At 45.2% G+C, this 14,509-nt stretch overlaps 1 protein-coding gene across 1 annotated transcript in view; it reads right to left on the reverse strand.

Annotated features, from left to right (window-relative positions):
* Positions 1–5,897: 5,897 nt before the first annotated feature.
* LOC310667441 (transient receptor potential cation channel subfamily V member 6-like) overlaps positions 5,898–14,509 on the reverse strand; it is a 34,988-nt gene continuing 26,376 nt past the window's right edge. Inside the window, exons 9-15 of the mRNA XM_083419851.1 lie at positions 14,086–14,172; positions 13,200–13,276; positions 12,219–12,384; positions 11,391–11,457; positions 9,868–10,136; positions 9,051–9,157; positions 5,898–8,622 (exon numbers count right to left, since the gene is read on the reverse strand). Coding sequence (XP_083275977.1) covers positions 8,358–8,622; positions 9,051–9,157; positions 9,868–10,136; positions 11,391–11,457; positions 12,219–12,384; positions 13,200–13,276; positions 14,086–14,172 — 1,038 coding nt within the window. The 3' untranslated portion in view covers positions 5,898–8,357. The remainder of the gene's footprint in view (positions 8,623–9,050; positions 9,158–9,867; positions 10,137–11,390; positions 11,458–12,218; positions 12,385–13,199; positions 13,277–14,085; positions 14,173–14,509) is intronic.

Consider the following 14,509-nt stretch of genomic DNA (forward strand, 5'->3'; position numbering starts at 1 on the left):
CTAGGGCCATGCCACGACTCCAACGGGGACCCCTCGGGGCGCTCCTATTTTATGTAAGTAATAGGGCTCCCCCTATTGGTGGTTTACCCTTAGATGGACTCCCTGCAGACGGGCGGGAGTTGAGATATAGCCTGGCTTCACCCAAAGCCTAAGCCACTGATGGCCAAACTTGGCCCTCCAGTTGTTTTGGGACTACAATTCCCACCATCCCTGGTCCTGTTAGCTAGGGCTGATGGGAGTTGTAGTCCAAAAACAGCTGGAGGGCCAAGTTTGGCCATCAGTGGAACCTAAGCCAAACCGCTCACATCTGTAACCAATGAAGTTGTGGCCTGTTTGATCCCATAAACCTAAATACTTGTGTCTGTGTGTTTATTCATCACTAGGGAACAGCAGGTCATGGGGCCTTTGCACGCAATTGCCTCTCACCATCAGGCAAGCCAGCCCAACAACTGAAAGCGGAAGCCCTTGACATATCTGAATCTACAACCATTTTCTTTCCCTGGCTGCAGAGCTATAAAAGCAGAGGCCTATTTCACTTGCAGAGGGCCACTGCCAACTGTAGACCCAGTTCCCATTCAGATTGGCCATTACTTATGTGATTTTAAGAAATGGTTACCTAATTTTTTTTTCTTCTTCCCTCCCCTTTCCCCTTCTTTGATGTGTCTTTTAGGTTGTAAGCCTGCAGGCAGAGACGGTCTTGTTTTTAATCCGTCTGTGGCATTAAGGAAGTTTCAGGTGCTTTAGAAATTAACATTGTCAGCAGCTGGGCTGAACTCCTACTTCCCAATGGGGTGGTTTTTTGCAGAGGGGCAGCTGATTGCAAGAGAATTATTGCACTTCTCCTAGGCACCTCTCTGATCAGAAAATAAGTTCTCATTCCAGATGTCCCTAAGGGGATGAAGGTTGTTCCTCTGGATTTTAAATTCCAGGGGGACGACCCTGGAGCAAGCAGGAGGCTGCAACTATGTGATCAAGTGAGGCAAAATCTAGTTGCAAACATGATTCTGAAAAGCGACCCAAAAGGACATCAAATCATGGTGGTAGTGTAGAATCAGCCCACATAATTCAGATGGTGGCATCTCAGTGGCAGCCTCAAGAGCAACATGGTGGGTGACCTTGGTGGAGCCAAATTGCTCCAGATTACTCACTCAGACCTTCTAAATCCACAATTGCCATCATTTGCCAGATGTTAATGTGTGCTATAAACGTGAGCTATAAACAACCAAGCCATTTCTAACAAGGTAGATTGAGGATAAAAGAAATCTGGGTCACAGGAGGCTTAGGTGCTGCTGCATCAATTAGGTGTGGTTAAATGTACTTTGGGCAGGTGAGCGCAAAGTAGTGCTGGTGGCATGCCTACCTCCTCCTCAGTCTCACATCTCCTTCCTCCTGAGCGAAAGCAAATCAAGTCAGAAGAACTAGTGAGGCTGAATAGGCATTCTTTGACTTTTCTTCAGGGCAGCAGTAGCAGGGCGAGTGGGCAGAAAGCCTTTATGGGATCCAGTATGGAACTCCCAGTTTAAACAGCAGGATCACCTTTAACTTAGCCTAAGGTAAAGGTAAAGGGACCCCTGACCGTTATGTCCAGTCGTGACCGACTCTGGGGTTGCAGCGCTCATCTCGCTTTATTGGCCGAGGGAGCCGGCGTACAGCTTCCAGGTCATGTGGCCAGCATGACTAAGCCGCTTCTGGCGAATCAGAACAGCGCATGGAAACGCCGTTTACCTTCCCGCCAGAGCGGTACCTATTTATCTACTTGCACTTTGACGTGCTTTCGAACTGCTAGGTGGACAGGAGCTGGGACCGAGCAACAGGAGCTCACCCCGTCACGGGGATTCGAACCGCCGACCTTCTGATCGGCAAGTTCTAGGCTTTGTGGTTTAACCCACAGCTCCACCCACATCCCACTAACTTAGCCTACCTATGCCCAAAAAATGGCTAGAAGCCACAATAGCTACGTATAACCTCCAGCATCAGAGGCAATCCATGCTGAATACCATGCTGAGAATCGCAGGTGGGGAGAGCACTGCTCCATTGAGATACTACTTGCAGGCTGGCCACCATGAGAACCAGATGTTGCATTATGATGGACCTTTGGCCAGATCCACTAGGGGTTACTTCTCAGGTTCTTAAGAAAGATTCTTCGGCCAGCTCAGAGTATCAGGACCAGACTGATGAAGTCATTTTCATCAGCTCAGGGTCCCTCGGCAAATTTGCAGCAGAAAACCTTGTCTCTTGGCAAGTTCATGGTCTGTAATGATCAAACATCACTGGAGATACCACAGTAGTGGATCTACCTTTACATCAGGGGGCTCCCCAATGGGCCTGGTGGTGCAGCTTTCTAGTTTGCAAATCTGCTTGCCATGAGTCCTGCAATATGTGCTCTTGGTTTGTGTAGCTCATTTCCACCTGGCCTCAGAGGACAGGGACTGACTCCAGCTACAAAGTCTGCTTTTGCTGCTCGGAATATCTAAAGACCATCAGGGTGGGGTATTGTTTAGGGTTTGTTGCTGGGGAAAGATTTAGGCTCCATCTGCATTATACATTTAAAGTGGTATCCTGTTGATAACTGATAACTGAGTTGGATTCAATCAAGTGAACACTTGAAAGTAAAACGACAACAAGTCCCTGTTAATATCCAAGTAGGAATAAAGGATTTATTTTCAATACAAAAATCGGATTTTGTTTTGTGCAACATAAAACAACATTCGTGCAAGTTTTCCAAACAGAAAACGAAACTATGAAGGTGCTTCCAACATGATTTGAGGTCACTAGTTGGTAAGGCAATTTTTGATACATACAAAATACAGATGAGTGCAGAAAACAATGGCTTTTTGATCCAAGTCAAGATTACTTCTGACAGATGTACACCACCACTTTGTGTCTGACATGGATAATTTTATTGGAATGGTTTCACAAAACGCTTTTGAGCGTTGCGAAATAGAAACAGCAGTTTATCCCAGAGATAACTTTCCCCTCACAGAGGATCACCCTTCCACGTTTGTTATGCCACAGCTGCTGACTTCCCTGAGCAAAGCAAGTTCTTTTATCTCTTAAGTATAAAATGAGGGGTAAAGCAGTCCCTCTCTAGTCACCAGCAAATAAGGTGGGCAGTTGCAAAAGTAGACAGGGCTTCTGCTGCTTCAATAGTTGTGCAGAAGACAGAATTTCAGCTGATGCACCTTTTAATGCAACTTACCTCTGCTGAATCCCCTCTTTTTCACAACTATCAAAAGGCACAGAAGCCCTGTTCTCTGTTTCACATCTGACCATCTTATCTTGCAGAATGTTTATTAAAGAGGAACAAAGCTGAGTTTTCCGATTCCACAAAAGTGGATTAGAACGAGCTTGTTCTACAAGTTATAGCACAAACATTTGCATAGTCACCATAAAAGCAATTGCATCATAAACAAAACATTGAAGGGAGAACAGGTTTATAAATGTGCAATTAATATAAAACTCTGCTTACAGCCGATATTGGCTCAAAAAGGTGGCATAACACTCGTACAGACGAGTGCTACAAGCTTGTTTCTTGAGAGCTCAAAACCACTGGGGATTTTCCATCTCTTAATAGTGGTATTCGGAGCATGCCCTGACTTAATTGCAGGGCACAATTAATTGAAGGTTCTTAAACAGTTCACTGTGGGGGTTTTTGGCAACGGAGCAAAGAGTTTGAAAAATTGCTAATACATTTTGAGTCACATTCTAAATATATCTAGGTGGTGATATGAATCTTACATTTTCTTAGATATATTAAAAGGATTGCTTTAATTCCCAGCTTGCTAATTCAGACAGGAAAATATTTTCATGTTACAAAACTGGAATTTGATTTTACTTTAATCTCCAAGTTTATTTTATTATTACCAAAATGGGGGTGGGGGTGGGGGTTAGAATCCAATTACATTAATATGATACAGTGGTACCTCGGGTTAAGAACTTAATTTGTTCTGGAGGTCCGTTCTTAACCTGAAACTGTTCTTAACCTGAGGTACCACTTTAGCTAATGCGGCCTCCCACTGCTGCCACCGCCGCGCGATTTCTGTTCTCATCCTGAAGCAAAGTTCTTAACCCAAGGTACTATTTCTGGGTTAGCAGAGTCTGTAACCCGAGGTACCACTGTTCAAGAGAATTAGAAAGTGCAATGCAAACAATAATAATCAAACCTGTAAATTAAAACAACCAATCTCAACTCGCTTTGGCTCGGTTCCTTCTAGAGTCTGTATGTATGCTTGAGAAACTGTGGGCACAGTACATCAAGTTATGTGAACTGATTTCAAGTGTGCCTGCATATAGACCTTAAGAGCGCAGTCCTATACATGTCTACTTAGAAGTGTGTTTGTGTTTTTTTTAAAAAAAAATATTCCCTTTTGCCAGGGATCCCTGGGAATTCTAGTACATTTTAAGTGAGGCTATTGTTTGCTTTCAGAATCCTCTGCTCGTCTGGAAACTACAGTTCCCAAAATTTCTGGGAGAAAGCACAATAAACTGGTATAAGACAGATGCAGCTTGTAACGCAGATATATAACCTTACATTTCTGCATTTGTTAATCACTTTTCCCTAGCTTTTAAAAAAGTGCAATATGCATTTTAGATCAAAGCTTCCAAAACCAAAATGTTTCATGGGCTTAGGATCCCTGTGCCAATTTACACCAGCAGCAGAATCGTATAGTAACACTTTACCTGGACTGTGCCACTTAAAACTGCAAGCCAAAGATCACATTGATCAGAATGCTTCCCTATGAAAAAGCCCCACTTCCAAAACCACGCACACAGAAAGTTAGCATGCCCAAGAAAAGCTTGAACTGCTAGCTTTCTATGGCCAGTGATATTCAGAGCCTGAAGTGGCAAGTTCCAGGAAGTAACAACTATACTCCCATGATTCTTTTGATGAACTTGGCCCTACAGTTTCAGCTTGTGTTTGAGATATGAAACTTTGTACAGTGGTGCCTCGCAAGACGAAATTAATTCGTTCTGCGAGTTTTTTCGTCTTGTGATTTTTTTCGTCTTGCGAAGCACCACTGTGCATTGATGGTTTCCCATAGGAATGCATTGGTGGTTTAAAAAAAAAGGTGCAAGACGTTTTCGTCTTGCGAAGCAAGCCCATAGGGAAATTCGTCTTGCGAAGCAACTCAAAAAACGAAAAACTCTTTCGTCTTGCGAGTTTTTCGTCTTCCGAGGCATTCGTCTTGCGACGTACCACTGTACTTGATTGCGCACAGAATCCACTGCGGTCATCCTGGTAACCTATCCTATCTTATGCATTTTCAACACAGTCTTAGGCATATTTACTCATAAGTATATCCCCTGTCCAATTGTAATCATTCCCAAATATGCATGGGAATGCAGCTTTTCATCTGCTTGCCCCTTCGCAAAGTCTTTTCCCACTCCAATTTCCCTGTTTCCAGACCAACAGCACCTGATGTATTAGGATTAATACATTCAGTGTTTATTCAGGAAAAAAATAAAAATAAAACTAAGTTTATATTGCTGGGTGGAGGAAAGGTGTGTGTGTGTGTGTGTGTGTGTGTGTGTGTACATTTTTGGGAACTCTAAGCAGAGATGGGCCAATCACGGCATTCAACTAGCCTCAGTGGCATTTCAGAGCTAACGAGAAAGGCTTCTTTGGGAAAGATTGGAAAGGTGGTTAACACACGCAGTCTCACCTTCCCAAGTATTAAAACATAAGTTACCGCCAACAATTCACAACCCATTACCACCATAAGTTCTGCAGCTTTTAAGATAAAGGTAAAGGGAGCCCTGACAATTAAGTCTAGTCGCGAACGACTCTGGGGTTGCGGCGCTCATCTCGCATTACTGGCCAAGGGAGCCGGCGTTTGTCCGCAGACAGTTTTTCCGGGTCTTCCGGGTCATGTGGCCAGCATGACTAATATGCTTCTGGCAAAGCCAGAGCAGTGCACGGAAATGCTTTTACCTATGTGCAAATCACACTTCTCATTTTCGCATAGTGCAAACTCCCAAAATGTTAAGGAGCAACTTCTGAAAATGGAAATGTGAGCAAGACCACCCAAAGCTAATTTGCTTATTGATAGCAAATGAATGAAGGTTTGCTCACCTTACCCTACAGAGAATCGGGACATTGGCCCATCTAGCACAATAGTGCATGCACTAACTGGCAGCGACTCTTCAAGGTTTTAGACAGGGGATGTTCCCAGACATACCTGGAGGTGTCAGGGATTGAACCGGGACCCTTTGGCATGCAATGTGTGTGCTACGGCCCTTCCTCAATCCTGCCTTCCTCCCAAATGTCAGTGGCATAACTTAAGGCTTGCGTGGCATCTTCAAGATCTGCACTCCATTCAAGGTGCGAAATGGCCAAGCCTATTAGGCCCTGCATAAACTGTAGAATCAGCCCCCACTGCACTGGACAAAGCTGGAGAAGACTGGTAGTGATGGACAAGGCGTTTTTCAGGGATGCTTCTACACCATTACTGAGCTTCTCAGTCAAGAAAATAAAAATAATCCTGGAACACAGTTTGGGATCTGCCCAGTTGAGGGAAAATATGGATAGAAAATGGAATTCAAGTTAGGAATGAAAATGGGGACGACGACACCCAAACCCTCAGAAACCCTGATTGAAGCCACAGCCCAAACTAATTCCATGATAGGAACTGTCACAGTACAAAGCGTTTTTAGCAGTCAAGGTGCCTCAAAAATATTCTGTGCAAGTACATTTCCTTTGGCTAGCCGAGATCTCTCCTCCCTGCTCTTGCTACAGAGGAATGTGGGTAACTTTCCACTGAGTTCTGCAGTTGGAGAGGCAGCAATCTTAAGTCACTCCTTCACTTTAAGTAATGACCGGTTCTTGTTTTCCTTCTGTAATGAAATTCAAAGTGATGATAAAGTTGGAGGGAGACTGTAGAAGCACCAGTCTCACTCTTGTCGTTCTTGTGGAAAGAAGAGTCTCTCTTCTAAGTTGTATCCTTCATGAAAGGCCATCTCAAGTTCAAAGTCCCGGAAGCATGAAAGCCCCCCTGAAATGTTTCACTAAGTTTGACTCTGCAGGTGTGTTTTTCCCCTTCTTCTTCCTGAGCAGGAACTTCTCAAGTTCACCTGACTGTAAAGCAAAGGCAAGGAGCCACTGATGGATGTGCAAAACTCATAATAAAAAATTGAGCTAGCTTGGCTATTTTATTTGAACTCCAGATCTACTTTAAGCAGAATTTGGGGGTAACAGTTCTCAGAAGGGTCCAAGAGCTTTATGCACCTATATTCACCAGCATCCGCTGTGTCGTCTGGATTTCAATCTGTACACCCAGATCCTGCCTCACATTTGCTCTCCCCTCATAATCAGGCACCGTGAGCAGCAAGACGGCACTTCCCCACAAACTATGCGCACAGGAACTTGCAACAGCTGGTAAGATGGACACGGCAGGCCTTGGTCTCCTTGCGCAAGGAGAAGTAGTGGCAGATGTACGCGAACACAAATGAGTTCATAAACCTCTTCCCCTAACCCCCATCCCACCCTGCAATAGCGAATATTAGCAGAGGTCAATTCAGCCAAGGAAAAATGGCCTTAATCCTGCTTTTTCAAGAACAGAGGAGTCCAATGACATGGCCCTAGAAAAGTTCGACCTGGGATAAAATCCAGCGTCACACATTTGGCTTAAAGTGCACTAGCTTCCCATACTCAAAAAGCAGAACCCACTCTGTAGAAGTGGAAATGTACTTAGTTGAGATGATGTCCGTACTCTTTAAGGATCCCTGGAATGCTGGCTAGCTGTCTGTTGACAGTCTGCTCAGTTGCTGTGTCAGATTTAGCCAGCTCCCTGAGTTTAAATAATGTCCGCCCCCCCCCTTCATATTAGATTTAAAATGTCCATAGTGCTGACTCTTCAGAGAATAGGGAAGCTTTTGTGGAATGTTGCCCGGGAACATGCTGAGAGATAGGAACTACTGATCGGGTCGTAACTGAATTCCCAATGAAAACCCCTTTGATGCAGGTAAAACTCTGGTGCTGTCCTTAGAATAATTTCTGCAGGGAGGAGATACACATCCCAAGGGTGCCTCGGGTCTGTTGCACTGAAGTGCAGAGGCAGCGCACTTGAGAGGGATGCGATGAATTCATGGGATGCTGCCACAAGATCGCAAGAACTGGGTGCCGTTGCGCTCAGCTCCTGCTTGCAGACTTCCAGCAGGAATCTGTGGGAACAGAACTGTTCTCCCACTGTGAGAATAGGATGCTGGACAAGATGGGCCTTTGGCCTGAACCAGGAGACTCTTCTTATGTTCTTACAAACGCCAGCTGATAAAGCTGCCGCAAGATCCCTCCAGCACCTTGAGAAATTAACGATGCATTGCAAAGCACCAGTAGAGTGCAGAGTCAGCGAAGCACCATCTCAGACATGGTAGACCTCTTCTTCCAAGGCGTGGTTCACTTCCCCGCGTAGGTGGCTGAAGGTGTTGTTCCGCAGGATTTGCCAACCGCGGTGGAAACTACTCTGGGTTGTGCTCCGTGAGACGGTTGGAGATGGTTCCTTCCAGAAAGGATCGTCCAGCTCTAGCTTCCCGGATAACTTGTCCACATCCTCTTTGTCTTGGCCCTTAAAGGCCTCTGCATAGCGGAGCATCTTCTGCTTGCTGGCATCCAAACGCTCTTCCACCCTGCGTGGATTAGAAACAATGAGGTGAAGGACTTTTCTCCAACTTCTACTACCAATAAGGCAAGCTTGGTGTTATAAGCAGCAAGCTCTAACCAACAGAGCTGCAAGTCACTTAATGGTCTGACTTAGCTGCTTCCTATGTTGCCATTAGATAGAAGACAAATATAGATAGATGATAGATAGATAGATAGATAGATAGATAGATAGATAGATAGATAGATAGCTGATAGACAGACAGATGCATAGACAGGCAGGCAGGCAGACAGACAGACGGATGGACGGACAGATGATAAATAGATGATAGATAGATGATATATAGATGATAGATAGATATAGACAGATGACAAACAGAGAGACAGCTGCAATTGCTGCGCCATCAAACTCATTCATTCCTGCATGCAAATACAGCACTAGACAAAAGGGACTTACCTGAGGAACCACCTGTCCCCTAGTCCATACTCTCGCCCACAGATGCCAGAGCGAGGCCAGAGGCATCGTGGCAGTTTCCGCTCAAGCATGACTGTAGTGGCAACAACCTGAAGAAGAACAGAAGGTCAAGGGGCAATCCTTCGACTTGACAGGTTCGTATTCAGAAACCAATCTGTTTCAGATTATCTGAATTTTAAACTTTACTGGATGCAATTCAGATTAATAATGGAGAACAACTACTTTAAAAAATATATATTAATGAAGTGATATTTGAGGTAATATAAGGCTATAAGGTAACATCTAGATCGTAGCTAGAGAAGCAGCAGCAGACACTATCAATAGCTACCATTTTTACACACTCAATCTACAGGAAGCCAGTTTCATGACTACGGCCAGGTGTGCCAGCCAAGAGGCTGTGAAGCACTTTGCCTCCCCCTTAAATTCTTAAGGAGGGGGCTGGGCCCCCTCAATGTTGAGCGGTGGCATGATGTGCCACGTCGGTGTGTCACAAGATGTGGTGCATGATGTCAGACATCGGCCCCCTTCAATAGCAGGGCAAGTTGGCTCTCCTGATTGTGGCCTTCCTCAAATAACTTGACCAAGTGCAGACTGAAGTGCTGAGAATTCTTGTTCAGAAATCCCCAGGCTGTCTACAGGACCAGAATTCCCAGAGTTCCTTGCCTGGGAGCCATGGAACTCAAACCAAACTGAAACCAGTGTAAATTTGCACATGTGCTAAGCAAGCAGAGGTGGCCTTTGTGGCACTTCTCATTTTCGTGCCACTAGAATCTCTGCCATGCTCACATTATGTTCTCACCTGTGCTCTCCAAAGCTCATCCCGTTCGCTGGCCACCCGCCAGTGGGTGTCGCCCATCATGGCAATAAGCAAGTTCAGCATGAGCAGAGTGGCAATGATCGCAAAAGCAAAGTACACCACGCTGAACATGAAAGGTAGGTCCACTTCGTAGTTGGCAGGTCCGTCAATGATGGTCAGGAACAGTTCGAAGGTGCTGAAGAGAGACATGGGGTAGTTGTAGAAATGGCCCACGCCATTAGGGTCCTCTGTCTGGAAGATGATGTAAAAGGCTGGTGGCGGAAGGAAGAAAGGAAGGAAGGACACAAAGAGGGCTGGTCAACTACAGAAGATGTCAAGGGAAAGGGCACAGGGTGCATTCTATTAATAATAACAATATTAGTAACAATAGCAGTAATAATAATAATAATAATAATAATAATAATAATAATAATAATAATTAACAACTGCCCTATACCCATAGATCTCAGAGCAGTTCACAACGTAAAATCACAATACAAAAAACAGAAAATACATACTGTATTTTTTGCTCTATAAGACTCACTTTTTCCCTCCTAAAAAGTAAGGGGAAATGCGTGTGCGTCTTATGGCGTGAATATCTTATGCGCAGCTATCCCAGAAGCCAGAACAGCCAGAACAGCAAGAGGGATTGCTGCTTTCACTGCACATCGATCCCTCTTGCTGTTCTGGCTTCTGAGATTCAGAATATTTTTTTTCTTGTTTTCCTCCTCCAAAAACTAGGTGCGTCTTATTGTCTGGTGCGTCTTATAGAGCGAAAAACACGGTAATAAAAACAAAGAGAAAGACAGCCCAGTAATCCCCCCTTCCACAACACGCTTTAAAAGGGCATTGGATGTAAACCAGCCAAAGGCCTGGTTAAAGAGGAATGTTTTTTCGCCTGGCACCTGTTGAACCTCTCTGGGGAGAGCATTCGGCAAATGGGGAGCCACTGCAAAAAAGGCCCTTTCTTGTGCTTGCACCCTCCTAACTTCTCATGGAGGAGGCACACGAATAAGGGCCTCAGGGGATGAGCTCAGGGTCTGGGCAGGTCCATACGGAGAGAGGTGGTCCTTGATGTATTGTGGTTCTGAGCCGTTTAAGGCTTTATGGGTCAAAACCAGCACTTTCCAGAATTGTGTACTTTCCAGTTTATGGGCTGCATCTACTGTCACTGAACCTACACTATCGAAGGCACATTAACACCATGTCTTTTGCTTCTCTTTCCTAGCTTCCTTGCCTGTTGACTCCATGCCAGTTCCCTGCTCTCTCAGGGTGAGGCTCCACTCCAGCTCTTTCCCCCCCTCCTTTGGTCTTTGCTCAGTTCCATACTCCTTCCACTCAGTTCTCTGCATCCACCACTACATCCTTCCTGCAGATCTCTTCTTCTTAATCTAGCACTGCCTCTGTCCCTCTTCCTTCAGGAACCCTATCATTGGAAGCTCAGTTCCTCTGAGCTCCGTTCTTGCCTTGTAAAAACTGATATGAATCCCACGGCCACTCAACGCACCCATCTGTTTCTGTCTCACCTGATGCAAAGCCAAGTATCACAACCGCCATTAGGCCACAGAAGCGTATAAGATCTCCAAAGATCATCTGAAGGAAGGAGAGAAATGAGATGTTGTGAAATCCAAGCTGTCCACAGTACAGTTATTTCCCACCCAATAAATATCTAGTCTGGACATTTAAAGGAAGACTAGGTAGGTTCGCAGGCTATAAGGTAAAGGTAAAAGGACCCCTGACCATTAGGTTCAGTCGTGGCCGACTCTGGGGCTGCGGTGCTCATCTCGCTTTATTGGCTGAGGGAGCCGGCGTACAGTTCAGGGTCATGTGGCCGGCATGACTAAGCCGCTTCTGGCGAACCAGAGCAGCGCATGGAAACACCGTTTACGTTCCCGCCGGAGCGGTACCTATTTATCTACTTGCACTTTGACGTGTTTTCGAACTGCTAGGTTGGCAGGAGCAGGGACCAAGCAACCGGAGCTCACCCCATCATGGGGATTCGAACCGCCGACCTTCTGATCGGCAAACCCTAGGCTCAGTGGTTTAACCCACAGCGCCACCCACGTCCCTTCGCAGGCTGTAGCTACCCTCAAATTGCCAGCTCCAGATTGCTGGAACAGATACGCCATTAGTCTGATTCAGCATGGCAATTCTTAGGACGCTTTGGAAAAAACCTGTTGGCATTTAAGGCATTTTACTCCTGCTTTTGGAGTCTATTCCTGCCATGGCCAGCCATTTTAGCCCTTTCTACACAACAGATTCTTCTGGAAGGAAGTTTAGATAGGAGGCAAATAGGAGACAGAATCTTGAATTGATGTATCTGAATTTGCAACAAGGTCGGTGGCATTCCTCACCTTCTGTATCATAATTGTGAAGGGGCCAAGCATCTGAAACCCTCGAGCAAAATACATGATGTTGCACCAGCCCAGAACCAAGGCACAGGACATGGGTACCACCTCTCCATCGGTGCTTGTGAGTCGCATTACCATGGTCACCAGGATCAAACATGCATACAGGATGCTGCGAAGGAAATGGTACGGTCAGGAATGTGGACACCTACAGGCGGTTATCCCACTGTCAGGGATTGGCTGGATGAGAAAGCTTGGAGCTGTCCACCCAAGAGCTCCCCAAGGAGGGCACAGAAGAAGACAACTTAGATCCCAGATCCTGGTGGTGGAACACTGAAGAGCAGTCTGTAGAAGGGACAAGCTGGGAGGTGCTAGAAGCAGGGGATTGAGCAATCAAGAGGGGGCAGGAGAAGGAGAGCCTTCCAGGAAAGGCTTAGAAGCTGAGAGTCACAATGTGAGCGCAGACTCAGACAGAGAGGAATCAGGGGTTGGCCCTGCTACACAGTGGCAGGACACTCCCAGTCCTGCGGGGTAGTCTCGCCCTCTGACATCTTGATCAAGAAGAATGCAGCACATGGCTGAGCAATGGGTCAGACAGGCCCAGAGGAGGAGTTCGCCCCTTGACGCAGCCTTCGTCTGCTTGGGAGGGATCTAGCGTGAAAAGATAGAGGGGAAAGAATGGAGGTAGATTTTACTCTAGGAAAAACCCAGGGAACAACCTAGAGGCTATCGCTGCATCCTCACTAGCTTCTCACTAGATGCTCTCAAAATTCCTCAGAACTACCAGCTGAGGAATAAAACTGACTAATTCACTCACATTTTGACTTCAAGCAGAAAATATTAGTTGCGACTCTCAGAGAGGTTTCCAAAGAAAGAGATCTGGGATAGAAGAAGCCCATAAAAGGGGTGGGATGATGGGGAACAAGAGACAGAGAGCAGGTTAGTAAAGGAGGGTTTTTAATGAGTTTTGGAGATGTAGAGACTCACATGATGATGTGGAAAGGTCCTCCCAGGATGGTTCGTCCAAAATACTTAGTGGCTCCAACTCTTAGAATATCTGGAATCTGGAACAATTGCACCAGTTAGAAAGGAACAGCTGTTTTTCACCCAGAGCTGGAGCTACTTGTGCCCTCATAGCCATCTGGTCCAGCCCAGCAGCCTATCCTCCTTATGATTACTTTTTTATTATGCTGCCTATTATTATGCTTTATATTATGTAATTATTATTATGCTCCATAAAATGTGTTCTTAATGTTGTACAACGTCCTGGGATCTTTTGGTAAATGGTGGTATATAACAACAACACCACCTTGGGCTTTTTCGTATCCTAGGTACCAGTTTAAGGGTCAAAGTGTGTTAGGGAGGAGATTAAGATCTGTTGTGGAAGTGATATGATCCCCAAAATAAGTAATTTTAAAATATAAGCTTCCCCGAGTCTATTGAATAAAGTCAAGCAAAGATCACATGGATAGCAGTGGCAAGGTAGAATCTACTCTAGAAATTTGGGGTATATTGGCCAAACACTTCCAAACAGGCGGCATAAATACCACAAACTATATGTGACTCAGTGCATAAAATCAACAAGAAGTTGGATTGCCTTCTTTCAGTCTGCAAGATAGGTAGCTGCTGATTATAGTAATCAAGTCATGTATAGTTTGCACTGTTGTTTGCTAGCAGTTGGAAGTGCTTGGGCCAAACTACAGGGCCCATGGTTTTCTGGAGGAAGTGTTGACAACTGAACTGGTTTCAAAATTTTGTAATCTAGATATGCTCTATTGAAGTACAACAGTTCAGTGCCGACCCAAATGGAAGAGGGAGCTCCTGGACTGGTTTTGGTTTCGTTTGAACAATAGCTGTTGCTGGTTTTCCTCACCTCGAGGAGCAAAATTGCCATGGCTCCTATCACAGTGATCAGCTCCCCCACCAGCCTGAGATGATCTTCATATGTCTGATAGGACTCCTAAAAACAGAGAAGAAAGGACAACTGGTTAGTGAACGAATAAGGAGACGAGAAAGCCCTGAAAAAGTGACACATTGAACTTGGAAAGGCTCAACCCTTGATTTCCCCCCATTGCTTCTAGGCATCTTAAAAAAAATAGGGTTTTGTTTTTTACATTGCTTTGTATTCATATTCTTCTGTTTTCTTTCTGTTCTTGTTTCAGCTTTGAAAGTTCATAAACGTTGTTTACTTTGCACTTTGCAGGCACAATTAATAACTTGAAAAAGACCACAGCCAATAAACTGTCACATGGATAAATACATAGTTGGAATGCACCCGGGTTTCCGGGATTATCTCT

The sequence above is a fragment of the Podarcis tiliguerta genome, assembly GCF_965153285.1.
Source record: "Podarcis tiliguerta genome assembly, chromosome: 17".
NCBI classification, from domain to species: domain Eukaryota; kingdom Metazoa; phylum Chordata; class Lepidosauria; order Squamata; family Lacertidae; genus Podarcis; species Podarcis tiliguerta.